Source organism: Mirounga angustirostris, unplaced genomic scaffold (assembly GCF_029215605.1).
Source record: "Mirounga angustirostris isolate CCGP_5_RB_7025 unplaced genomic scaffold, mMirAng1.0.hap1 SCAF_13, whole genome shotgun sequence".
NCBI classification, from domain to species: Eukaryota; Metazoa; Chordata; class Mammalia; order Carnivora; family Phocidae; genus Mirounga; species Mirounga angustirostris.
In genome coordinates, this window is record NW_026991721.1 from 86,254,530 (window position 1) to 86,275,681 (window position 21,152).

Below are 21,152 nucleotides of genomic sequence, written 5' to 3' on the forward strand. Positions count from 1 at the left end.
GCTGGGCCTCCGCAGGCAGCGGGCGCGGGTGGCCGCGGAGCTCCGCCCCGCCTTCCTTTCGTTTTGGGGCCGCCGCCGCCGATTGGCCGCGGCTCTCTGGCCACGCCCCCGGGCCGCCCCCGCCCGCCGGCCCCGCCCCCTCCCCCCCGCGGAGATCCTGGGGGACGGGGGGGGCGGGCGCGCAGACCCGGCGGCCGAGGCTCGGCGCCGCGAGAAACGCCCTAAAGAGGAGGGAGAGAGAGAGGGAGGGAGAGCGCGGCTCCGGAGAGCGAGAGTGAGCTGAAGCTGCCTGCCGGCGGAGAGGAAGAGCGGGGCGAGGACGAGGAGGAGCGGGGCGAGGCGCAGGCGAGGCTGGGACCCGGGGCGCGCGCACTTCTCCGCAAAGTGCCAACTTCCCGGGAGAGAGTGCCGGGCGCGCACCGTCTGGGCGCGGGGAAAAGTCAGCGGGAATTTGAGATCTTAGGGAAGAAAGTCGGATTCCCCCGTCCCCCTTCCCCTGTTACTAATCCCCATTAAAAAGACAACAAGAATAACAGCAAACTTGCTATAATCCTGTCTGCCCTCCACTCCTGGCACCATGAAGGCGGCCGTCGATCTCAAACCGACTCTCACCATCATCAAGACGGAAAAAGTCGATCTGGAGCTTTTCCCCTCCCCGGGTGAGTGGTGACTGTCGAGACCCCCACGCCAGCTTTCGGCCAGAGGCTGGGTCCCCTCCGCTTCTCCCGCTTTCCGCTGTTTCCTCCGAGGCAGTGCGTTTCTGCCTGAGCGAGGCGATGCTGGTGGCAGCTGGAGCAAGGTAGAGAAGAGGAGGAGGACTGTTGGTGGCCTGAGACCCTTGTTTGGGGGGTGGTATTTATTTTCACAGCTGTGTTTTTGTGAGTAGTGGGAAAAAGCTTATAGAATGTCCAGCACCCTCATTCCTGCTTTTTTTTTTTTTTTTTTTTAAATCTTTCCAAATGAGCGAGCACGCTCTGGCCTTATTCCTTAGCGGTGGGGGGGGGGGGGGGGATGGACACTGCGCAGAAGACATCATCCACAGCCCCTGCATCCCCCAGACTTGGAGCTGGGTGGAGGGCCCTGGGCAGTAAGAGCAGAAACAGTGTCTCACTGGCTGGCCTACAAGCACATTTTCAAACGTCTTGCCTTCCTGAGCTCCTCTGTCACACGCGCCTTTGCTATCTAGCTCCTCTTTTCTGGGTTGAGGGCAAGGAGGTGGTAGGAGAACTGAAAGGATCATCTTAACTTCTGGAAACATCCCGATTCTGTTCATGCAGGTTACTTACTTTATCCAAAGCTTTCTCATCTGCCATATGTTTGTCCTCTTGTACCAAAGATCTGTTAGAAGAGGGAAAACATCCTGACCCCAAATGTGACTTTGGGTCTTTGGTGGGTGGTGTTATCCAACTCTTTGATTGGAAGGATTTAGAAGAAGGGGATAGGAAAGAAATTTGATCTTGTCTTAGACACAATGTTTGATCCTACACAGTTTCATGGGGTCCAGAAGTCCAGGAATAAATGCAGTTTGAGAAGAATAGGTGTTTTCTTTTAGAATAGGGAACTGCCAGCTATCCTTTTGAGATTAGTGATTTTAGAGCTAAAGGTATATATCATAAGATATGGAGAGAAGGTGATGCTTTCTGGAAAATAATTAATTGCAGTGACCTGCTGCTCTGTTGTATCTGATTATTGATAAGTTTAGCTGCTCTTGCCTTTGGTTAACACTTCTTTGCCTCTGCCATCATCAGTTGCTTATTTTAACCCTTTCTTCACCTGCTTAAACTTCCAACATAAGCCAAGCTGATGTTCTGTCCCTTGGAGATCTTCCCGAAATGTTAATGAAGACATGGCCCTGTCCTCTCCTGTTAGACCCCCTAAGATTCAGCCCCAGTATTGGGAGTTCCCCTGGGGAGTGCACAAAGAAGGCTAGCTTGTTTGTTGTTACAAGGATGATGACGGTCAGAGCAATGCTGAGATCAACTAGAACCGCGGAGACATTTCAGGCGCTTAGAGCTACGGTTCGGAAATGATGTCGCTGTGCTGGTTGTGTTTGGGGTTCAATGAAGCCAGAATGAATTCTGTTAGTCACAATTGATCCAAGCCATGTATCAAAGAAATGAAAGGATAGTTGCCAGCAAAGATATAAACTCAACTAATAGGTTCTTTCTTTAAGAATGGCTTGTTTATATGTGTGTTTATGGGGAAGAGACAGATTTGGCTGTCTGGGAAGTATGGTGTAAGATAGGTTAGTCCACATACCTACAGTGGATTTCGTGTGCTGGAAATGAAGAAGCGCCCCTGGAAACACATGTTTTAGATCGCAGTAAACAACTGAAGTCATTTTGGGGGGTGGGTAATTTAATATTGTATATTAGAGATTTTGAGCACATGGTGTTGTTACTTTGGTTATTGATAAAAATAAGCCTCAAGGCAAGTAACTTTGCTTGGCATTCCCATCTGTAAAATGGGGACAGTAAGCCCTAATGCTACAGTCAACATCTATTATAATAAGTGTCTTTACAGTGCCTCTCTTTTTCAAAAAAGGTTGACAAGCCACTGATCAGGTTTTGTAAGCAGCCTTCGATACAACAAAATTTCAACGGGTCAGAGAAATTGAGCAATCTCCTGCCATTCATCATAATGAGATTTGATTTCTGGCACTGTCTTGGGGGAAAACAGAGAAACTTGAAAATATACATAGCAGTTTTAGTTTAGGTTTTTTCCCCTGAATTTTTAGTAGCGTAGATGTGAATATTGTACCCATATCTCAGAGAAGAAAATAGAGGCCCAGAAAGGTAAGTCACTTACTTAAGAAAATCTTGTAAGCCAGTGGCTAGAGTAAAATTAATCCCCTTTTCTAACTTCTCAGTGTATGTTGCCTTGAGTAATACTGCAAGTTGCCTTTGAAAAGCTCAGCAAAGAAACTTCAGTTGAGGCTTAAGCTTGCAGGTGCAAGGATAGAAGAAGCATTGGCCAGGGCTGCCTGCCTTTGTTGGTGGGTGGGGAAGACACTGGGTAAGTGGGGATTTGCTTTGCCCATCAGACCATATAGGACATGTGTTTAAAGTTTAACTTTTCACAGCGTGGCTTTGTGTCCACAGCTGTGACTTAAATATTTTTCAGAATGATTCTTTGGGTAGTTTAGTTTCTTATGTGTGGAGACAACTAGTTTGGGGTCTTATCTGGCTTAAATAATTAAACCAGGATTCCCCCCCAATCCACCCCAATCCATGGGAGCCAGTAGGGAGGCAGTAGGGAAGTGGGTGTTGGAACAGGAGTCCTGGGTTATTTGCCTGTCTTTGTGGCTAGGACCTGATCCAGAACCTTTATTCACATTTCTTCTAGATTGAGACCTCCCAGGATTTTTAACAGCTTTAAGTACCAGATTAACATATATTTTGAAATAACTTGGGAATTGGACATCCCTTATAAGTGTAAAGTGGGTATACCATTTTGATTGCAATATGTGATTGCAGGGGCTCTTGGATCTTAAATGGGCTAAAACAAACAAAGCCACGGAGAGTGGAGAGTCTATGGAGTTCCCTCCTGGTGCGGAGCTTACTGAGAAGGGTGGAGGCTGGGTGCCAAAGCAAATACATTCCCAAGCCACTTCATTTTCCCCCTCCTTCCCCATTCCACCTTCTCGGTGAGGTGAGCATAATGTCCAGGGAGGAGTAGGAGTTCTAATTCTGGATGTTCGCTACCCCGGCGGGGATGTGCATTCATCGGGGACCCCTACTGCCCTTAGAGATAGGAAGATTCGTTCCTTTCACTGTCCCTTTGGTCAGTCTTTGTGTCTTCATCAGCGTAGACAAGAGAGATGGTCAGAGCTGCCCAGGCTATTAAGCTTGCTCGTTCACTGTGCTTCCAGACCCCTACAGACCACACTCCATTAGTGACTAATGAGCCCGGTGGTTCAGAGCCCAGACTCTGGAGCCAGCTTGTCTGGGTTTGAATCCCAGCTCTGCCACTTACTAGCTGTGTGACTTTGGGCAAATTACTTCATCTCTCTGTGCTCTCGCTCCTGCATCCACAAAATGAGTGTAATGACTGTTCTATCTCATCGGGTTGATTGGAGAATTATGTCTACTGATGTGCACACAATCTTAAAGCAGTACTGACCTGTAACAGATTCTCAACAGTTAACTAGAAAACAAGTCAACAGAAAATGAGCCTGACCAGTGTAGAATTTTCGGGGGCCCTTGAAATGTTTCATAGGGGCTACTGCTTGCTATCTTGTGCACGTCCTCTCCTTTTTCAGCTGAGATCTCATGCCAATGAGGTTCCATGCTATGTCTTACAGAACCAACACAGTGAACCGGGTGACTTTCCAAGTGTCTGAGTGTCTCCAGGTCCCATCTCAGAGCTAAAGAAAGGCACAAGGGTTGGTCAGTTACTTTGGGTGATGGAGGTGATCAGTGCTACCTCTAAGCAAGAGGGCCACCAAGACTAGGGGCCGGGGGGACATTTGAAGGGCTGATGAAAAAAGCAGTGTTTCAGTTATGCAGAGTTGAAAAAGGCATCATGTCCAGTTATTATAAAGTATCTCACATTTTATTTATTTATTTGGTTGGCAGAGCTTGCATTCCTGGCATTTTTGGTTGGTTTGTATTGCTGTTTTTTTGTCTATGTAACTTTTTTTCTTTCTTAAAGAGACCAGACCACCCCGTAGGAGGATCACCCCCCCCCCCCCCGCCCTCCGCAGGGGACAAACCAGCCTGTGGTCAGCCTCCAAGAACCCAGCTGACCCTGGGCTCCAGCAAAATCTCTGCAAGGCAGAGAGCTGGTTAGTGTAGGTCAGGATTTTTCAGGAAAGTGGGGCTCTCTCTTTCAAAGAGCACAGATAACTCTACAATGGCTATAGCAACAGCATAATTACAGACGTCTCTCTGGTTTGTGGAATGAATGACCCAGGCTATAGTGGTATCCCATGAGCTAGCATTGAAGGTAGATTGCTATTCACAAATGACAGATTATGGAGCCTACGTTATGTACCTGGCACTCTCACATCAAATAACACTTTTTTACTCTTCACACTAACTCAGGTGGGGAGAGCTATCATTTTATCCCTTTTTTCAGATGAGGAAAATGATATTCAAAGAGATGCATAATTCGCCCAAGGCCACGCTGTTAGAAACGTACAAACTGATGAGCTGTTGCAGGCATTTTATACCTAAAGTAAAAGCACCATGTTACTCATAGAAACTGTGGAAATTAAAAGGGGCATATGTTTAAAACAATTACATATATATGTAAACAATTACAATTATATATATAAACAATTACATATATATGTATATATATATATATACATATATATGTATAAAGGGGGCATATGAGGAAGCAGCGATGGTGGGTCCTCTGGGGGTCGAGGAGGTGCAGGGCTCCCGGCCACCTTGCATGACTGCTCTGAGCTTAGGGAGACGCCTGTTCCATGGGCAGTCTCCAGGCCTGCCAGTCCAGATGCGGTGCTTTAGGAAGGTACTTGAAGGTTAGAGCCATGCTTGCCTCAGATCACCAAGCAGAGAGCCAGGGTTCTTGTTTTTCCAATGTCTTCCAGATGTACTTCTCTCTCTCTCGCAGGTGGGGAGGCGATTATGTTCACTTCCAAGGTCACATCCCTCCTGGAGCCTCCTGATGCTGCCTGTTTTGCCTCTTGCATCACGGACACAGCTCTGCATATAATCTCACTCACAATCTGGCCAATGAGAGACATAGATCAGCAACTAGTTTTCTTAATACGGCTGTAGTTTAATTTTCCTGCTTCCTAAAGAAGCCATAGGCCCCTACATTGGCTGTCTACACACCAAGTGTTTTATTTTTTCCAACTAAAATGTAGTATTTTCAAGTCTGTTTCATGGGCCAGGAGACTGTGTGTAGTTTTTCTGACATGAGGGAGGGTGAGATTTGGGATTCTGCTCGCGGACCTACCAGACCTCCACGACCCCTGGCTAATCCAGACACAGACGCCCCGACTACTTGTCCCTGGGTAAGGTATGGATTCCTCTATCACTACCTTATGGGGAGCATTTTCTCCGAGTAATTAATATCCTGGGACCTACACAGTCATCATAGAGGTGGATTTGCCTATTGACAATGCAGTCTCCATATTTTTATCGGCTGCTCCAGAATGAAATGTTGGCCCCACTTCCCTGCTCGGACAGAATGTCTGATGAGATCTGCTCTCGTGTTCACAGCCTCTTAGGCCCACTCTTTGCTTACAGCTGCTGAGCAGTCCTTAACTCAGCATTGAGAACGTCAAGACAATTCCCAAATCTATCATTTCTATTTGTCATGTGTCTATAGCTTTACTTTTTTCAGTTGGGTTAAAGACATCTTTTTTCCAAAATGTCAGTAGATGTTTTTCAAATTGCATAAACAGGCTATTTCTGCTTGGCTACTTGTCCAAAGCCCTGTGCCTATCTGTGTTACTTTTTTCTTTTAGTTGTGTAGTTTAGAGGCTCCGTGCAGATACAGAAAGAAATTGGTCTGTGGTGTAGGTTGCAGTAGATCCAATTTCACTGGCAGGGAGCCATGCTTACAGACACACTCAAAATATTGCTGTCCAAGCCATAAATATTTATTGATTATTTGGCCAACTTCGTCATATTTCCCAGGTGCTTTCCAGTTTCTGCTGCTTGGGTCCAAGCCTGTCACTGGACACTCCCAAATGTCGCTTCTTACTGTCCCATCAACTTTTTTCAGTTGTCCTTTTCTGTAGCATTTAGTTCTGTCCCTGAGAATTGTAGAATACTGACCCGGATGGTGCTTTAAGACCCAAAGTAGTATTGGCTGGTTTTAGGCTATTGGTTTTCAGATCTTGATGGTGTATAGGTAGTGAATTCATATAATTTACCATCTAAACTGGGACACTTTTGAGAATGTAATGGACACTGTGAATAATTATTCTAGGATAATGGGCATAAGCTGGGACTCTCCCAGCAAATGAGGGTCACACCAGTTAGATATTGAATTTAGATGACAATATTCTTTATAATTATCTATTCTCAATTGCTACTTTTGGGGCTTAGACCATCCAAAGTAACCTATGAGGGCCAGATTAAGAGTTTGAAACAATTCAAGTTCAGTGTGGTTTGCCCCAACCATGAGTTATATTTTTAAATGTGTTTTTGACGCATAATATAATATTTCTCAGAGCCTGAGAAACAACTACAAATCAACCTCAAACAAGTTCCCTTCAAGCATTTGAAACCTCTTGGTAGCTTTGGGGAGCTATGCTAAGCTGTTGATTTTTGCTTTGCAAGGTTCTGCAGAGGAACTGTAAACTTTGTGCATGTTGTGTGTGTGGGGGTGTGTGTGTGTGTGTGTGAAAATGAACTTTTTTTTTTTGAAAGATTTTATTTATTTATTTGAGAGAGAGAATGAGACAGAGAGAGAGAGAACATGAGAGCGGGGAGGATCAGAGGGAGAAGCAGACTCCCTGCTGAGCAGGGAATCCGATGCGGGACTTGATCCCGAGACTCCAGGATCATGACCTGAGCCGAAGGCAGTCGCTTAACCAACTGAGCCACCCAGGTGCCCCGAAAATGAACTTTTGAGTAGGGGGGAAATGTCATCATTGCACAAGTGAAGACAATTAACATTTTTGCTTTGTTTTGTTTTAATGCTTGTCCAAGATGAGAAGTTTTACTGATGGGATCAAAAAGGGCAAGAAAAAAAAAAAGAGGTTTTTTTTTTTTTTTGTACCAGTAAAGTGGGTAAACACAAAAACAAAAGTAAAAAGCGAGCCCTCACTGCTTTAGGAGGGGAGGAGGGGAATGGTGGATTCAACTGCAACATCCCTTTTGGCTAAAAAGGAAGAGAGAGAAAAAAAGAGCAGGAAAGTATGAAAGAACTAATAAAAGAACAAAAAGAAATAATCAAAAATGAATAAAAGCTTTTAAGTGATTATTTCATAGACTTTTGGAAAAATCCTCATAGGAACCAGTCTCGGGTGGTCAGGTGGGTGACCTCGGCTCTCCATTCTTCATCTGTGGAATCTTTTTAGGAGCCTTTAAATCCCTGGTGGATGCATGGCTGGTGGGGGTCAATCAGATGAGATCTTCCCTGGGCTCCAGATGCTTCCATGGCTGAAGGTGCAGGAGGACCACGGTGTGAATTTATGGACCTGCGTGTGGATCAATGATTATTTATATTTTCTGTGCCTGTTGGGCTTTGTCTTCCAACACTTCTAGGCTAGAATAATTTCACGGGTCAGCTTCAGGGAGAACATGGCTATTTCAGAAGCATTTGAAGGAGGTGTAAGAACAGGGAAAGGATTATTTTAGATAGAAAGAACAGTGTGGGAAGAATGCCGAAAGTTTAGAGTAAAAGAAAGGCTTACATAAATATGAAGAAAACTACTTTGATTGTAGAAAGGGAAGAGAGAAGGAAACCTGAAGGCAGGACCCATGTGAGAACATTTTGAATTTCAGGATGAATTTTACCTTTGAAGGTAAGGAGGTTTTAAGGACAGAGAAGTGTTACCAAATAGGCTTCTGAGAGAGATTTTTTTTTTTTTTTTTTGTAGCATTACTTTACCTCCTACTCATACTGTTAGTTGTTAAAACCTCTGTATCAGTTTATCAGAATAGGCGTTAAACCTCAGAGTAGATGACAGAATCAATTAGGTACATATTTTCAAGGTACGAATGGAAAATAAAAAATCTAGGTCAGCCTAGGGCATTCCTAAACCCAGGGAGTGTTTGTAGATCCATGTTTTTTTGAAGCATTTAGAAACTCTTACTATGTGCCAGGTACTGTCATTTTTCTGTGATAACAGTTTGGTACTAGGGTAATTCATTACTTAGCGTTCATGTTTAAAATAAGAGTGTTGCTGAGTCTGATTTTAAAATACCCTTCAGAAAATCCATCACCAGGACGTTTTGGTGGAAGAGTTTTCATGTGATGACCTTTATACTTCTATTATTTGTATGTTTTTCCTATCTGGTATTCCTTGCCTAAAACTTAAGTGAATTCTGTACCTTATGCAAAGGTTGTCTTATGTCATTGAAATACTAATTAAATGTATGGAATACAGTGAGGATTCATGCATGGTAAGGGGAGACTTAGCAGCATAGTAGAAATAAATATTGTGAGTAGAGTGTACATTCTGGGGGGGCCCACCACTGCTTAGAGAGTCAACAGCCCTGGATTCTAGCCATGGCTTTGCACCTGTTTGTCTGCATGACCTTGGGCAAGTCATTTCATTTTTTCTGAACCTCATGTTCTTCCTTAGTCAAATACATGAGCCAGAGAAGATGACCCGTAAGGTTTCTCTTTACCCTGACATTTTATGATTTTAGAGAACATTTGAAATAATTCAGGCTGGGTGAGGACATAGTATATGTCACTCAAGAGGTGGGCAAAATGAGGATGTTTTTTCTCCTAATGCTCAACTTTTGCCAGTCATTGGGAGAACTGGGGATACATCTGTGAAGGTTAATAACTCTCATGGAGGGAGGTGTTGGGAACTGTTCCCGGCCTTCCTTGCCATCGGAGAAACTTGGGCGTGTGTTTCAGGGGTGACACTGGACCAGGAATCATACCTTCCTCTTGGTCCCCCTCCATGAAACAGCTTCCTTGTCCCATCGGCCTTTGCTACAGTTGCAGCGGAAGGCAGTTCCAGTGTGGGGTCTCGTCTGGAGGAAGGAGATGTAGGTTAGGGGTCCGGTAGGTGAAGCGGCCAGCCCCAGCTGCATCCTCAGGGCTGAGCATGTGGTCTGAGCAGTGAGCCGATTCTGTCTCAGCTGCCACTGCTCAGCGCACTGCTCGGTAGGTAAACAGTCTCGTCCTGCAGCAGGAATGCATTCTGCTGGAAGCCCCCTCAGTGCCTCTTCCTGACATACTCAGTGAGTCAAGGCCTCTGCCCCCTGTTTGTGTAGAGGGAAGGGCCCGGGCCCTCTGGCTTCTGGCTGTTCACGCAAGACCCCACCTGCTTTAGCTCTAGTGTTGTCCCTGACGCTACAAATGGGTGTCGGTGTGTGGTGAGCCCAGGCCGCCTTGCTTCTCAAAGGCCGCTCTCTGCAGCCATGGGAGAGTGTCGCCTGCACACAGCCGTTATCTGAAAATCATTTTCTTGATGTTATTTCTACACTTTGAGAAAAGCCTGTCACACTTTTCCCCTCTTCTGTCAGCAGCAGGCATCTAAGGGCGGCGTGCTGGTTTGGGGAAAAACAAGAAAAACTGCCACTGGTAATAAGGTACACCTTATCTACTGGTACTTATGTGGGCGTTTCTCTCCCCTCATCTTGACCCTTTTTTTTTTTCCCTATTAGTTAGTAGGTGCCAACTTATTAATCCGTGAGGGTATTCATGTGCCGAGGACCTTATTATTTTACCCTCACCCCTAATGGCTAAGTATTATTTCCATTTCACAGATGGAGAAAAGGAGAGGTTCAGCCACTTGCCTGAGCTCACACAGCTGGGGAGTGGAGGGCTTTAGATTCAGACCTACTCACTCTCAAGTTCCGGGTCTGCTGCCTCCAACATGTGCAGAAATACTGGGATGCTTGTTGAGTTTGGGGGAAACACTCAGGTCTGTTTGTGTTTATTATTGACCAGGTCCCTTAATACTTGGCTATAATTTGGTAGCAGTTTTACAGTTAGACACGTGACTTCACCACACTTGAACCTCAAGGTAATTTTTTTTTAGTTAGTAACGTTTTATAAATGGGGCAACTGCAGAGCAGTGATTCTGAGTTTTTTTCCCAAGTTTACATGGTCAAGTTCAGTGGCAGAGTTAGAACAGGAAGCTGTATTCCTCCAAACCTCCTGACATTTCCGTTCAGCCACACACATTTTCACTATTTCTTTGATTTGGTGAGTATGTAGTGCATTCAATGTTAATGATAATAGTAACCATCATAATAATAATAAACATGAGCTGGAGATAAGAAATGCCAACAAGACACCCTCTCCTCTTTCGCCAGAGATAGATTTCCCCCACATATTTTATATGTAGTTAGTGGGTCCCACACAGTTGGCTAATTATTGAGCTCTGAGTGGGTTGCCCAGATGACTCTGACATAGGATCTGAAAAATCTGCATAGCTTTCCATGATGCCAACCCACTGGACAATTTTTAAGTAGGATGGCAAGTTAGTTTCTTCTCAAAGTAAGAAAAAAAATGTGAGTTACTCCACAGGCTTCTAGATAAATATGCAGTTTCCCTCTGGGATGGGTTGACCCTGGACTTTGAGAAATACATTATTTTTTAAATATAAAGAATTTTGAAAAGAATCCCTGTTCAACCTGCTTTCCCATGTTGAAATGCATAGTCTTCTGTGTCTCTGTTTACCCATTTTAGCAAGTGAGGTCCATTTTGATGACTAGCAGGAACTTCAGGTAGCTGGAGGGAAAAAACCCAAAAACCCAAACCCAAAAACCTTTGAATCTCATACTGCATTTTATGAGCAAGAATTGTGCCAAAGAGGTGTATAAGAAGGAATGGCATCTTAGATGAGTGGGTTTTTTTTTTCCCCCCATTTTCATCTGGGGCAGGGGCATTTGCTATGGTAACAGGTATATACACTCCCGAGTTTAGCAAACTCATACAATGTGTTGTTCCTTAGCAATAAAAATAAGTCCCCTCCCTCCTTGTGTTGGTCACTCTGGAAACTAGAGCGTTCCAAGGTGGAGTGACAGGTTGTTACACTGAGAAGTGTCCCCTTAGCATGTTGTTGTTTTCCTAGGGGTGAACGTAATCCTAAGTAGCCAGCAGTGCCCTTGGGAGGGCTCTGGATTGTCAGGCAAAAGGAGATGGGAATGGGGAGTAGAGGATGGTACCCCTGATTGCAGCAAAAACGGAGATCATCATTTTAAGTTTGGCACTTTTGAATCTCGGCCCTAAACTTAATGCTTGCCAGGAAAATCTAGTCTTGTAAGGCGAATCTTAGTGTGGCTGGAAGTGTGTCTCCTTCTCAACCTGAACTTTGGCTTCGTGCTCTCCACTTGTGGGGAGTTTGGGTCAAGGCTAAGGAGTCCTTGGTCTTACCTTTTTCCGGTTTGAACATTTTCTGTGCTTGAAACTGGGCAGGTCCACTTACATAGGTTGGTCAACCTTTTGCCTTCTCTTGTCTGGTGTGGGAATGAGGAGAGCTGAGTCGCTTTTTACTCTGGGTTGCCAGAATATCGCCACATCTCTGTGTCATCTGTCTACCTACTCTTTTGGAAGAAGGGTGCTCGCTCCTCCTGAGTGAGCTGCCTCTCCTTGGGAGAGAGTGAGAGAGTTCATGAGCTCAGGTTTAGAAAGTACCTTGGAGTCATTGTTGATGCAAGAAATGTTATTAAATTAGGGAGAGATATGCTACAGAGTTACAATACTGAATGCATACAAACTAAGGGTGAGTCATGTATGTGTGTACAGGAAATGCATCCTTGATTTCACGTCAGATCAAGAGTTCAATCTTACACCTTCCTTGCCTCCTAATGGAAACCAAACGTTCTTCAAAACTGCTGGGTGCTCATTTTTGGTCTTTGTATGTATCTGGGTTTCAGTTTGGAGGAGTGAGAGAACTAAAACTAATATTTATAGAGTACCTACTATGTACCGGGCATGTGGTAGGGTGCTTTGCTCCAATAATCACCTTCCTTAAACAAACCTTCGTGAGCTTGGTGTTTTAATTCCCATTTTGAAGGTAAGAAATTGAGTCTCAGAAAGGTTCAATTAATTTTTCCAAGGTTCTAGAGCTCTCAAGTCACGAATTTGAGCTTAGATCTTTTTAATTACAAAGTCCTACCAGTTTAGAATCTGTTTGGAGAGAGAATTTACTAACATTCTCATCAGAGGCTTTGATTCTTGGAACATCCTTTTGTGCGTTACGCTCTTCCAGCCTCCTCGTTATTATCAGGGTAAGGAAGAAAACATTCAGTAGATCTTTAAATATCTACCATTGGATGTGTAATACAGAGGAAGCCCTCCCCGCAAAATAGTTCCTAGAATTGTCACTGTGCATTTTCAAATTCAAAATGCACGAATGAAAAGTCGCTAACTAAATTCACCAAACTTATGTACAGAACTGGGGTTTTGGCCCCCATTTTCCAGATTGGGAAATCGAGGAATGGAGTAAGAGCTCCACCCTTGCTTGAGAATTCTCCAGGGAGGGGATGTTCAGAGGCACAAGTCTAGGCCTTGAGGCCACTTGATGCAACAGGAATGTTTGCAGATAAATAAACACACATGGAATGAATCAATGTCTACACGGCGGACCTGCAGTTAACCTCTGATTCAATTGAAGATTTTTTTTTTTTTTTAAAACAAAGTATCTGTTGGCTTTATTTCTGGATTTCTGAAGCTTTCTCTTAGGGGGGCTTTGTGGCTTTTCCACGCCCTCACCTGTAGTCTTCTGTGATGGATGGGCTGATGGGGGAAATGTGAAATTCCAAACTGGCTTCAGTGTCTCCAAAGGATTTGGGACGCTGGATGAACGAAACAGCGATTTTTTTTTTTTTTTTTTTTTAAAGAGATTAGGCCCTGGCGACTTGCCTCTGGGTTCATAGGGTTTGGTCAGGTTGCTCACAGGCATGTTGCAGACAGAGAGCAAGGAGCAAAGATGAGTCCGGTCTCCGGTGGCCCTCGGCTGCCTTGCTTTCTAAGAAGAGAATATTTTCAGTGTTTTTATGGGCACACCAATTCCAAGGGATTAATATTTGAATTTCTAAAAGCTGATGGTGCAAGATAGGTTCCTCCTATGCAAACCAGTCACAAATCTCTTTGCGAATCATCTCAAAATGCCTCACTGCAGTGTACCCTTTTCAGTAATTGTATTTGCTTTTTGTCTTTGCCAGGCGGATTTGTGTATGCTGCAAGTTTCTTCCCATAATCTTCAGATCTCTCTAGATTCTCTTTTTCCCATTTGGTGGATGAGACATTTAAGTCCAAGGGAAGGGATTTGCATTTAGGTTGCTCCGTAGAAAGTAATCTTTGTCCCCAAATCACAGTCTGCCATTCATGATGTAGCTTATAAGGAAGTCCCTCACTGCAGGCACCATGGTGTCCTGGGAAGGGTAGGGTTGATGTGAGCCGGCCCTGGGTTTGAATTCAGGCTCTCTGCTTGCTAACTTGTTCTTAGGCAAAGTATTTAACTTCCGTAAGCCTTTTTTTTCCTGACCCTTACAATGGAGATCCTAATAAAGAGCTTTCAGGGCTGTTGTCGGATTTGAGGTAATTTGAGACAATACTTTTCCACTGCCATGGGGTCTCAGTAAATGGTATTTTATCATTATCTTGTAGGCCACCGTGTTCATTGCTGACAGTGCTCTTATGACTTCAGTGGTTGTTAAAACTGTGGTTACTGTTAACCTGGTTACAGAAAATTTTCCACTCGACACCACCATAACCAGTGGGCCAGAGCAGTCCCTGTGGCCAGTTAGCAACACCTTCTTCCTCTCACGCATACTTACCAAATTTGAGTTAGGACTTTGGGTCATGGTTCCAACGCAAAAGTGTTATTTACAGGCATTGCCCCTGCCTCGTCAACAAGGACGTTTCTTGGAGTTGTAGCGATCAGGGAGGGCAGAGGATGATTTTAGCTGCGTAAGGACTTTCCTCTTTGCCCTGGGATCCTTTCTTTCCTTGAGAGCGACCTTAGGCATCCAAGGTCTGAGACAGAATCTCTGCTCCTTGTGAAAAGAGCCAGCCGAGGAGGAGAGCTTGCTCCTCCCTGGGAAGGTCGGGGCCAGTGAATCTGTTTGGCAACCTCCTGAAGATAATCAGCTTCAGGACTGAAAAATCCTACTTTCTTTCCTCTCCACATGCTGCCCCTTCTGTCCCCCAGCAGATGCCTCTTAGATCTTCCCAGTTCTAGCTGAATCTCCCTAACATGCTTTGCAGCTGAAGATGCCTGTAGGAACCGTGCACCTCTGGAGTCTCCCTGTTGCCAGTTGCAATGGTTGATTTACAGCCAGTATCTGGCACCTAGAAAAGGGGATCCTGTGTCTTTAAACAGCTGTGTGCCAGTGTGTGTAAATGTGCTTGCTAATCCAGTGACTAATTCAGTATATTATAAAGCAGCAATGAGCAGCCTGCCAAGGCAGGGCTGTATTGCAACTGGAGTGGGGTGTAAGGCTCAGAGAATTCTTCCTTGAATTCTGCCACACCAGCCGTCTCTGGAATGGACTCGAAATTTCATCTGTCTGCTCCCTGCACCAGAGTCGGCACTTGCCTTCTCCTGGTTCCTGTCCTGCTCTCTGCCTGTCTGTTCTCCTTTCTCCTCTCCCTCTCTCCATTCCTTGGGTCAGTTTATTTACTCATCTGAGGGTGGAGCTGTGCTCATTCTGAGTCAGGGCCACGGAACCAATCAGAACTGCTCTGGGGCATTCCAGGGGACAAAACTCATGATCCCTCTTGGAAAAGAATTTTCCAAAAGATCTCTTTTGGTCACAGTGCTGTGACTGCACCTTCCTCCAGCTCATGTCCATTGAGCCTGGCCGGGGGGGTTTGTTTGCCCCAGGCTCTGTTCTACCTGCCCTTCCTTTGTCTCCCTCCAGGGGTGGGGAGAGAAACGTCCAGAAAGAGCTGGTCTGATGGAGATTTGTTTTCTCTTGAAAGCCTTGTAGATCCAAGTATGAGTCCTTGGGCAGCGTCTTCTGGGGACATCTTTGGCTTAGGAGAATGTGAGGTGTTCTGCTTCCTCCTAGTCTGTGGCCCTCCCTCCCAGGCCTCACCTAAGTGCCCCACCCCGGAAGTTGTAGACACCACAAGCTGGCCTCTGGAGGTGGACTTTGCCCAGGCTCTCACCTGGTCTCCAGTGAGCAGAGCCTCTCTGCTATCTCAGGAGGCTTCCACGTGGCAGAGTCCCAGCCCCTCTGGCTTCCCTTTCCCTATAATGCCATCCGTTGGAGGTGTACATCACACCATGACACCCCCCCGCCACTGCCATGCACCCCCTACACTCAAGACATCAGCAGGCCGTTTCCTGCCCCCTCCCAAAGGCCTCTGGAGCCCAGCTCCCACCTCACTTCGTCTCCTTGCAAAACCTTTTGTCTTAGTCATCGTTCTGTCGCTCATCACAAGGTGTGACTGTGTGGCTTTTGCTTGTGTGCTTATGTGGGGTTTGTTTCCCCCACGAAAAGGGAAACTCCAAGTGAGGGGTCTGTGTCTCCCAATCACCGAGTTGTTCCTTGGCTCATAGCAGGTGGCTCACTAGCTCTTACAATATATATATAGTTTTTTTAAAATTGAGATTTAATTTCCATAACATAAATTCACCACTTTAAAGTGTACAATTTGGTGGCTTTTAGTACCTTCACAGTTGTACAGCGGTCGCTGATACATAATTCTAGTACATTTTCATCACCCCCAAAAGAGACCCCATACCCGTTAGCAGAGAGTAGCTCTTTTTGAATAAAGGGATGCCAGCAAAGCTATCCAGCAGAGGATGGGAGGAGGTGGACCCGTGTGCCCTGATAAGAGCCCCCACAACTCTCCCCTGATGCTCCATGCACTTTCCTGGTTGGGGGGGGGGCTCTCTCCCTGTCTGCAGGCTCTAAGGACCTTCTGGTTCCCTGCTGCCTCACCAGGCAAGCCCCAGCTTTATTTTGGTGGCTCACTTGCTTTGGCTTCACCATGTAGCGAGCCAGTGGACGGCTGGGCAGAGATAATGAGTGCTTTCACCATCTGCATGCAGACCATTCAGTCCGAGAGCTGAGGGCTGTGGTGGCTGCAATTTCCTAATGGCTTCCTGATGAGGCAGAGCCATTTATTAGCGGCGGATGAGGGCTGAGGGCTGCGCATCTCTGTCTCCCTTTCCCACCAGGCCTGGGCAGATGGAGAGTGGTTTCTGCTTCCTCCCCCTTTTGCATTGATCACTTTTTCTCTGCTCGCCACCCGTTGACCTATCACACCCATTGATCTGGAGATCAGGTCTGCCTGGCGACTTCTCAGACACGAGGGTTTGCCACTGGGAGAGGCATCCCGTGCTGTCTGCTCTGGGCCAGTGTGGGCGACACTGTGGGGCAGTGATGGGGTTGCCAGAAGGTTTGGGGCCATGAGGAGAGGCCTGTTCTGAAAGGAGGGAGAGAAAAAAAAAAACAAAACCCGTAGAGGCGAAGAGACCATAGTTAGGTGTATTTCCCCCTAAATCCTTAGCTCCGTGCATTCTAAATAGAGTTCATTTACAACTGGAGCTGCTGATGCTGCTTTAGGACATGGCCTTTTGAGTCAGACATATGGCCTCATTAATTAGAAGCATCAGGTTCAATGTACAGGCCAATGCCCCTGATTTTATGTCTGGCTCTGTCAGTGGGTTTGTTGTATCCCCTGAACCCTATCGCTGTGTCTCCATTACTGTATTTGGAATACCAGCGGGACTGGAATGGTAGGTAACGTTATAGAAACTTTGAATAGCATGATGGTGATCTGTTCTCCTTTCAGTGCTTTTTAAAGATAAAGGTCAGTAGATCACTAAAATTAACTGCTGCCTTCACTCTGTCTGGATTGACGGGAACAGCACCCTCAAATTTTAGAGCTGTTATACACAGAGGTATCGTGCAATTGAAGTTAGATATTAAAGGTCGCTTGCTTTATAGTTCCTGGTATTCAACTGGAATCTCTGCTCCAAGGAAGCTCTTCCATAGTAGAGGCTCACCATTGATATTGAAAGATTATAGTCTGGAGTGGGAACAGGCGGCATCATGGGTCTGTATAGTCCCAAGTCATGTTAATTCTTAGATCTTTGGATGGTTTGTTCCTCTTTGATTCTTAGGAAGTTGGGGAAGAGCAGTGTTTGTCCAGAAGGATGAACCAAGGCTTGATAGTGGCAAAGTTATGGGGGAGACCAACTCCTTCCCAATCCACTGCTATGAGTAAACGGTAGTGGTATAGAGGAAAAAAAGTATTGGACAGGGAGTCAAGAGGTCTAGAATTAGTAACCCTGTGACCAAAGGCAAATTGATGTCACCTCTCTGGGTTTCATTTTCCCTGTCTGTAAAAGAAAGGGTTTGATCTAGCTGACGTCTGAAGGGCCTCTTAAGTCTGTGTTCTGGGAATAGTGTAGGACCCCTGACCAGTGACAGAGCTCGGGGCTTCCTCCTCTCTACCCACAGCCTCCTTTTCATTCATCTTATAATTACGTCAAGTTGCCAGGAAGAAGAACATCCCTCCCAGGAGTTGTTAAAGTTTTATAGCAAATTCTATAAATTCCTCTTTGCTGCTTTTGGGCCCCAGATAAGGCTTTATACAGCCATAGTGAGGTCGGTATAGAGGAACAGAGAACCAAGGAAAAGTGTGAACACACAAGTAGGGTGGATGAGATGATAGTTACTGCCCAACGCCATAAAAAAGGCCAAAGTTGAAGATATAGGGGCCAAAATTATAGATTAGGTAGGTCTAAACAAACCTTGGAGTAGCCTCAGATGATAGGTTTAGCAGTGAACCCGATGGTTTAGGGAGAATACCCATAATCCTTTTGCAGCGCTCTCTCTGGGTCCTAAGTACCTCCTTAGCAGCTCAGAGAACTTGAGCTCGTACCCTGCAATTACTACCTAAATCCCTCAAAGGAACAGGATTTCTGATTCCTCATTGGGAACGATTCCTCATTAGGAACGCCAGGTTTGCACTTAGGATTCTAGGAGGCTGTCAGGTTGGACTGGAACGTACATTACTAAACTGAGTGCGGCCTTTAGTTCAGGAGCTGTTGAGTCCATAAAGCCTGATGCTCTAAACTCCAGATGTTCCATGTTCGGGCCATGCCATCGGTCTTTGGTACGTTTTATCTGGCGCGCAGGCATTTGGAAAGACTGATAGATAGGTCTAGAGAAGGGCTGTCTCCTGCACTTGCCAAACATACGATGGGTGGGAATTCTTGCATCTCCTCTGATGTCAGTCCTGCTTCAGGGTGGGAATGTGTGTCTCTCTGCCTTCTCCCCACTCCTGCCATGTGGCTCCCATGTGGCTCTCTTGAATTGCACGGGGGACGGTGCAACAGGGCCCTTGGAGTAGAAGGGAACCTTTAGCCTGTTGGGAGCACGTTGGGGGTGGGGTGGGGAGGGGGTCAAGGAAGCAGTGTTGGAATGAATTTAGTGGAGCAGGAGAGGTGGCCCATGCACCCACTTAGATCTTCACCGCTTGGTGTAGTTTAGGTGGTCCAGTGTCTCATCTGGGTTTCAGTCTCCACCATCTGCCTAGAAGGAAAGATGTACAGGAGCGTTTGCATGTGGTGGCCTTGTACAGATTATCTCAGTTAGCCTGTAATTCAAATTTCTTACACCACCCTCAGAGGGCCGAAACCCTGAGCATCTTGACGCAGGCCCTTCTGAAGTCACCAAGGAGGGGGTGGGGTGGTGAAGGAACATAGCGCATCACGTTTAACCATTCGCTGGTGGCACCCACCACAGCCATGTCCGGCACTAACTTGATCGGTGCTTAAGCTTTTATATTCAGAAACGTTGCCTCTAGTTCCCTGTGAACGTGGTGACATGACCCGGGATATTCTCAATGACACATCCTAGGCTAGTTAACTGAAAAGGAGGAAAATGATCTTATTTGGGTTCCTTTCTGCCTCCGTAGTGTTGGTTTTCTAGGAGCAAGGAGGGGAGTTGGTGGTAGGAACTGGTAGGCATGAGTGGGAAGCTGAAATTACTCCTCAGGGGATCTCTGTGAAGCCCTGGATTTCTTGCCTTTGGGAGATGCCAGGTTTGCACTTAGGATGCTAGGAGGCTGTCAGGTTGGACTGGATCCAGGAGGGGCAGCTGTTGGCTACCGGTTGCCCGTGGATGCTAAGGGCTGTCAGGGGAAACAGACAATGCAGGGGTGCAGCAGGGGGACCGCCCTGCTCACTCCTGTGTCCCCACCCCTTCTTCCCTGGCTCAGCTCTGTTCATCTTCATTTTGGTGTCTATCACAGGCTGATGTGGCCACCGGTGATCCTCTTTAGCCGGCCTCTTGGAGGATTAAGAATCTAAGTAACATGGTTACTAAATTATACACCTGAAACTAATATAACACTGTATGTTAACTATACTGGAATTAGGATAAAATAAAATAAAAACTTAAAAGAGAAGTGGAACCATACAGAAGAAAAGAATATAAGTAACACGGGAAGGATTAGAATAGATGATCACTCCAAAGTCATGGTAGAGCAGAAGATGACCTTTCCAGAAAAGAGAGACTGTCAGAAGAGGAGGCAGAGATCTTCATGAGACATGAGACACGCAAATCTGTGAATTGCAGCTCCTAGCCTCTTTATGCTAGCTCCAAAGAAGTGAGGAGGGAAGTTTCTCACAGAAAAGCTCTATTGTACCCTGAGATATGTGTAATGAACAGATCTGATAGGACTCTTGTTCCAGGAACCATAGAGTTGACTTCCATCTACTGGTTAGTCTTCCCTTGACATCCCCACCTTCCTTTGACCTCTGTAATTGCCTTGGGCTGGGTGGAGCAGTAGTTACATTTGTGACCTACCTTTCTCAGCGGTGGCTGTATTTTAGCAGCAGATCTCTTTAGCAGCCTAAAGAGATCCTTAAGGCTAAGAAGAAACTCTGCAAGCAGAAAGGGAGCCTGTTCTAAGCAGGCAGCATTCTGGGTGACCTCATCTTCCTCCCAGCTCGGGTCCAGTTGGAGCTGTGTGTACAGGGCAGACTTCCAGTTCCTCCTGTCTGGGACTAACAGTGGCAGATATAAATAGACCAAGACTTTGTCTGTAGCCATTGTTCTCTAAGTGCCCATTGTTTCTGGATGCAAAGTGGCTATAGCCCTCTCTCCCACTCTCTCTCACTCTCCTTCCCTCCCTTCTTCCTTCCCTCTCTCCCTGCCTCCCTACCACCTCCCTCCCTCTCTGGGTCTCTTTCTCTGTCTTTCTGTGTGCACAGATCTGAATCCCAGCTCCATTTCCCTCAGCTACCTTTGCACTTGTCTGGCACTTAGGAGAACCTGCGGGGGAACTGGCCCCGCATTGGGCACATCATCTGATTATAGCTTCTTATTTTTATTCCACTGAAGCTTTTGTCCAGGTCTTTCCATGATATACTTGGGGTCAAGATGAGGCTATGTGGATCCCACCATGGTAAAATCAGGAGGATTTGTAACTGGTTGAGCTACTATACCCAAAAGGGTCTTGATGAATGTGTCAGTGTCAGAATGATGCATGATCTCTACTGTTACAGGGCTCAGGACTTGGTCATTGCCTTTTCAACATTGCCTTTTTATCAGGGGCTC

The 21,152-nt window shown here is 46.0% G+C and overlaps 1 protein-coding gene across 5 annotated transcripts in view; it reads left to right on the forward strand.

Moving 5' to 3' along the window:
• The window catches only part of ETS1 (ETS proto-oncogene 1, transcription factor), a 116,404-nt gene that overhangs the window by 49,762 nt on the left and 45,490 nt on the right, over positions 1-21,152 (forward strand). For 3 of the 5 annotated variants that reach the window (XM_064577238.1, XM_045894708.3, XM_064577240.1), the window contains exon 1: positions 7-659. The exons of the other annotated variants lie outside the window; for them this stretch is intronic. In XM_064577238.1, the coding sequence (XP_064433308.1) occupies positions 578-659 (82 nt within the window). In that variant the 5' untranslated portion in view covers positions 7-577. Of the gene's footprint in view, positions 1-6; positions 660-21,152 lie in introns of those variants that run through there. 5 annotated transcript variants of the gene reach the window in all.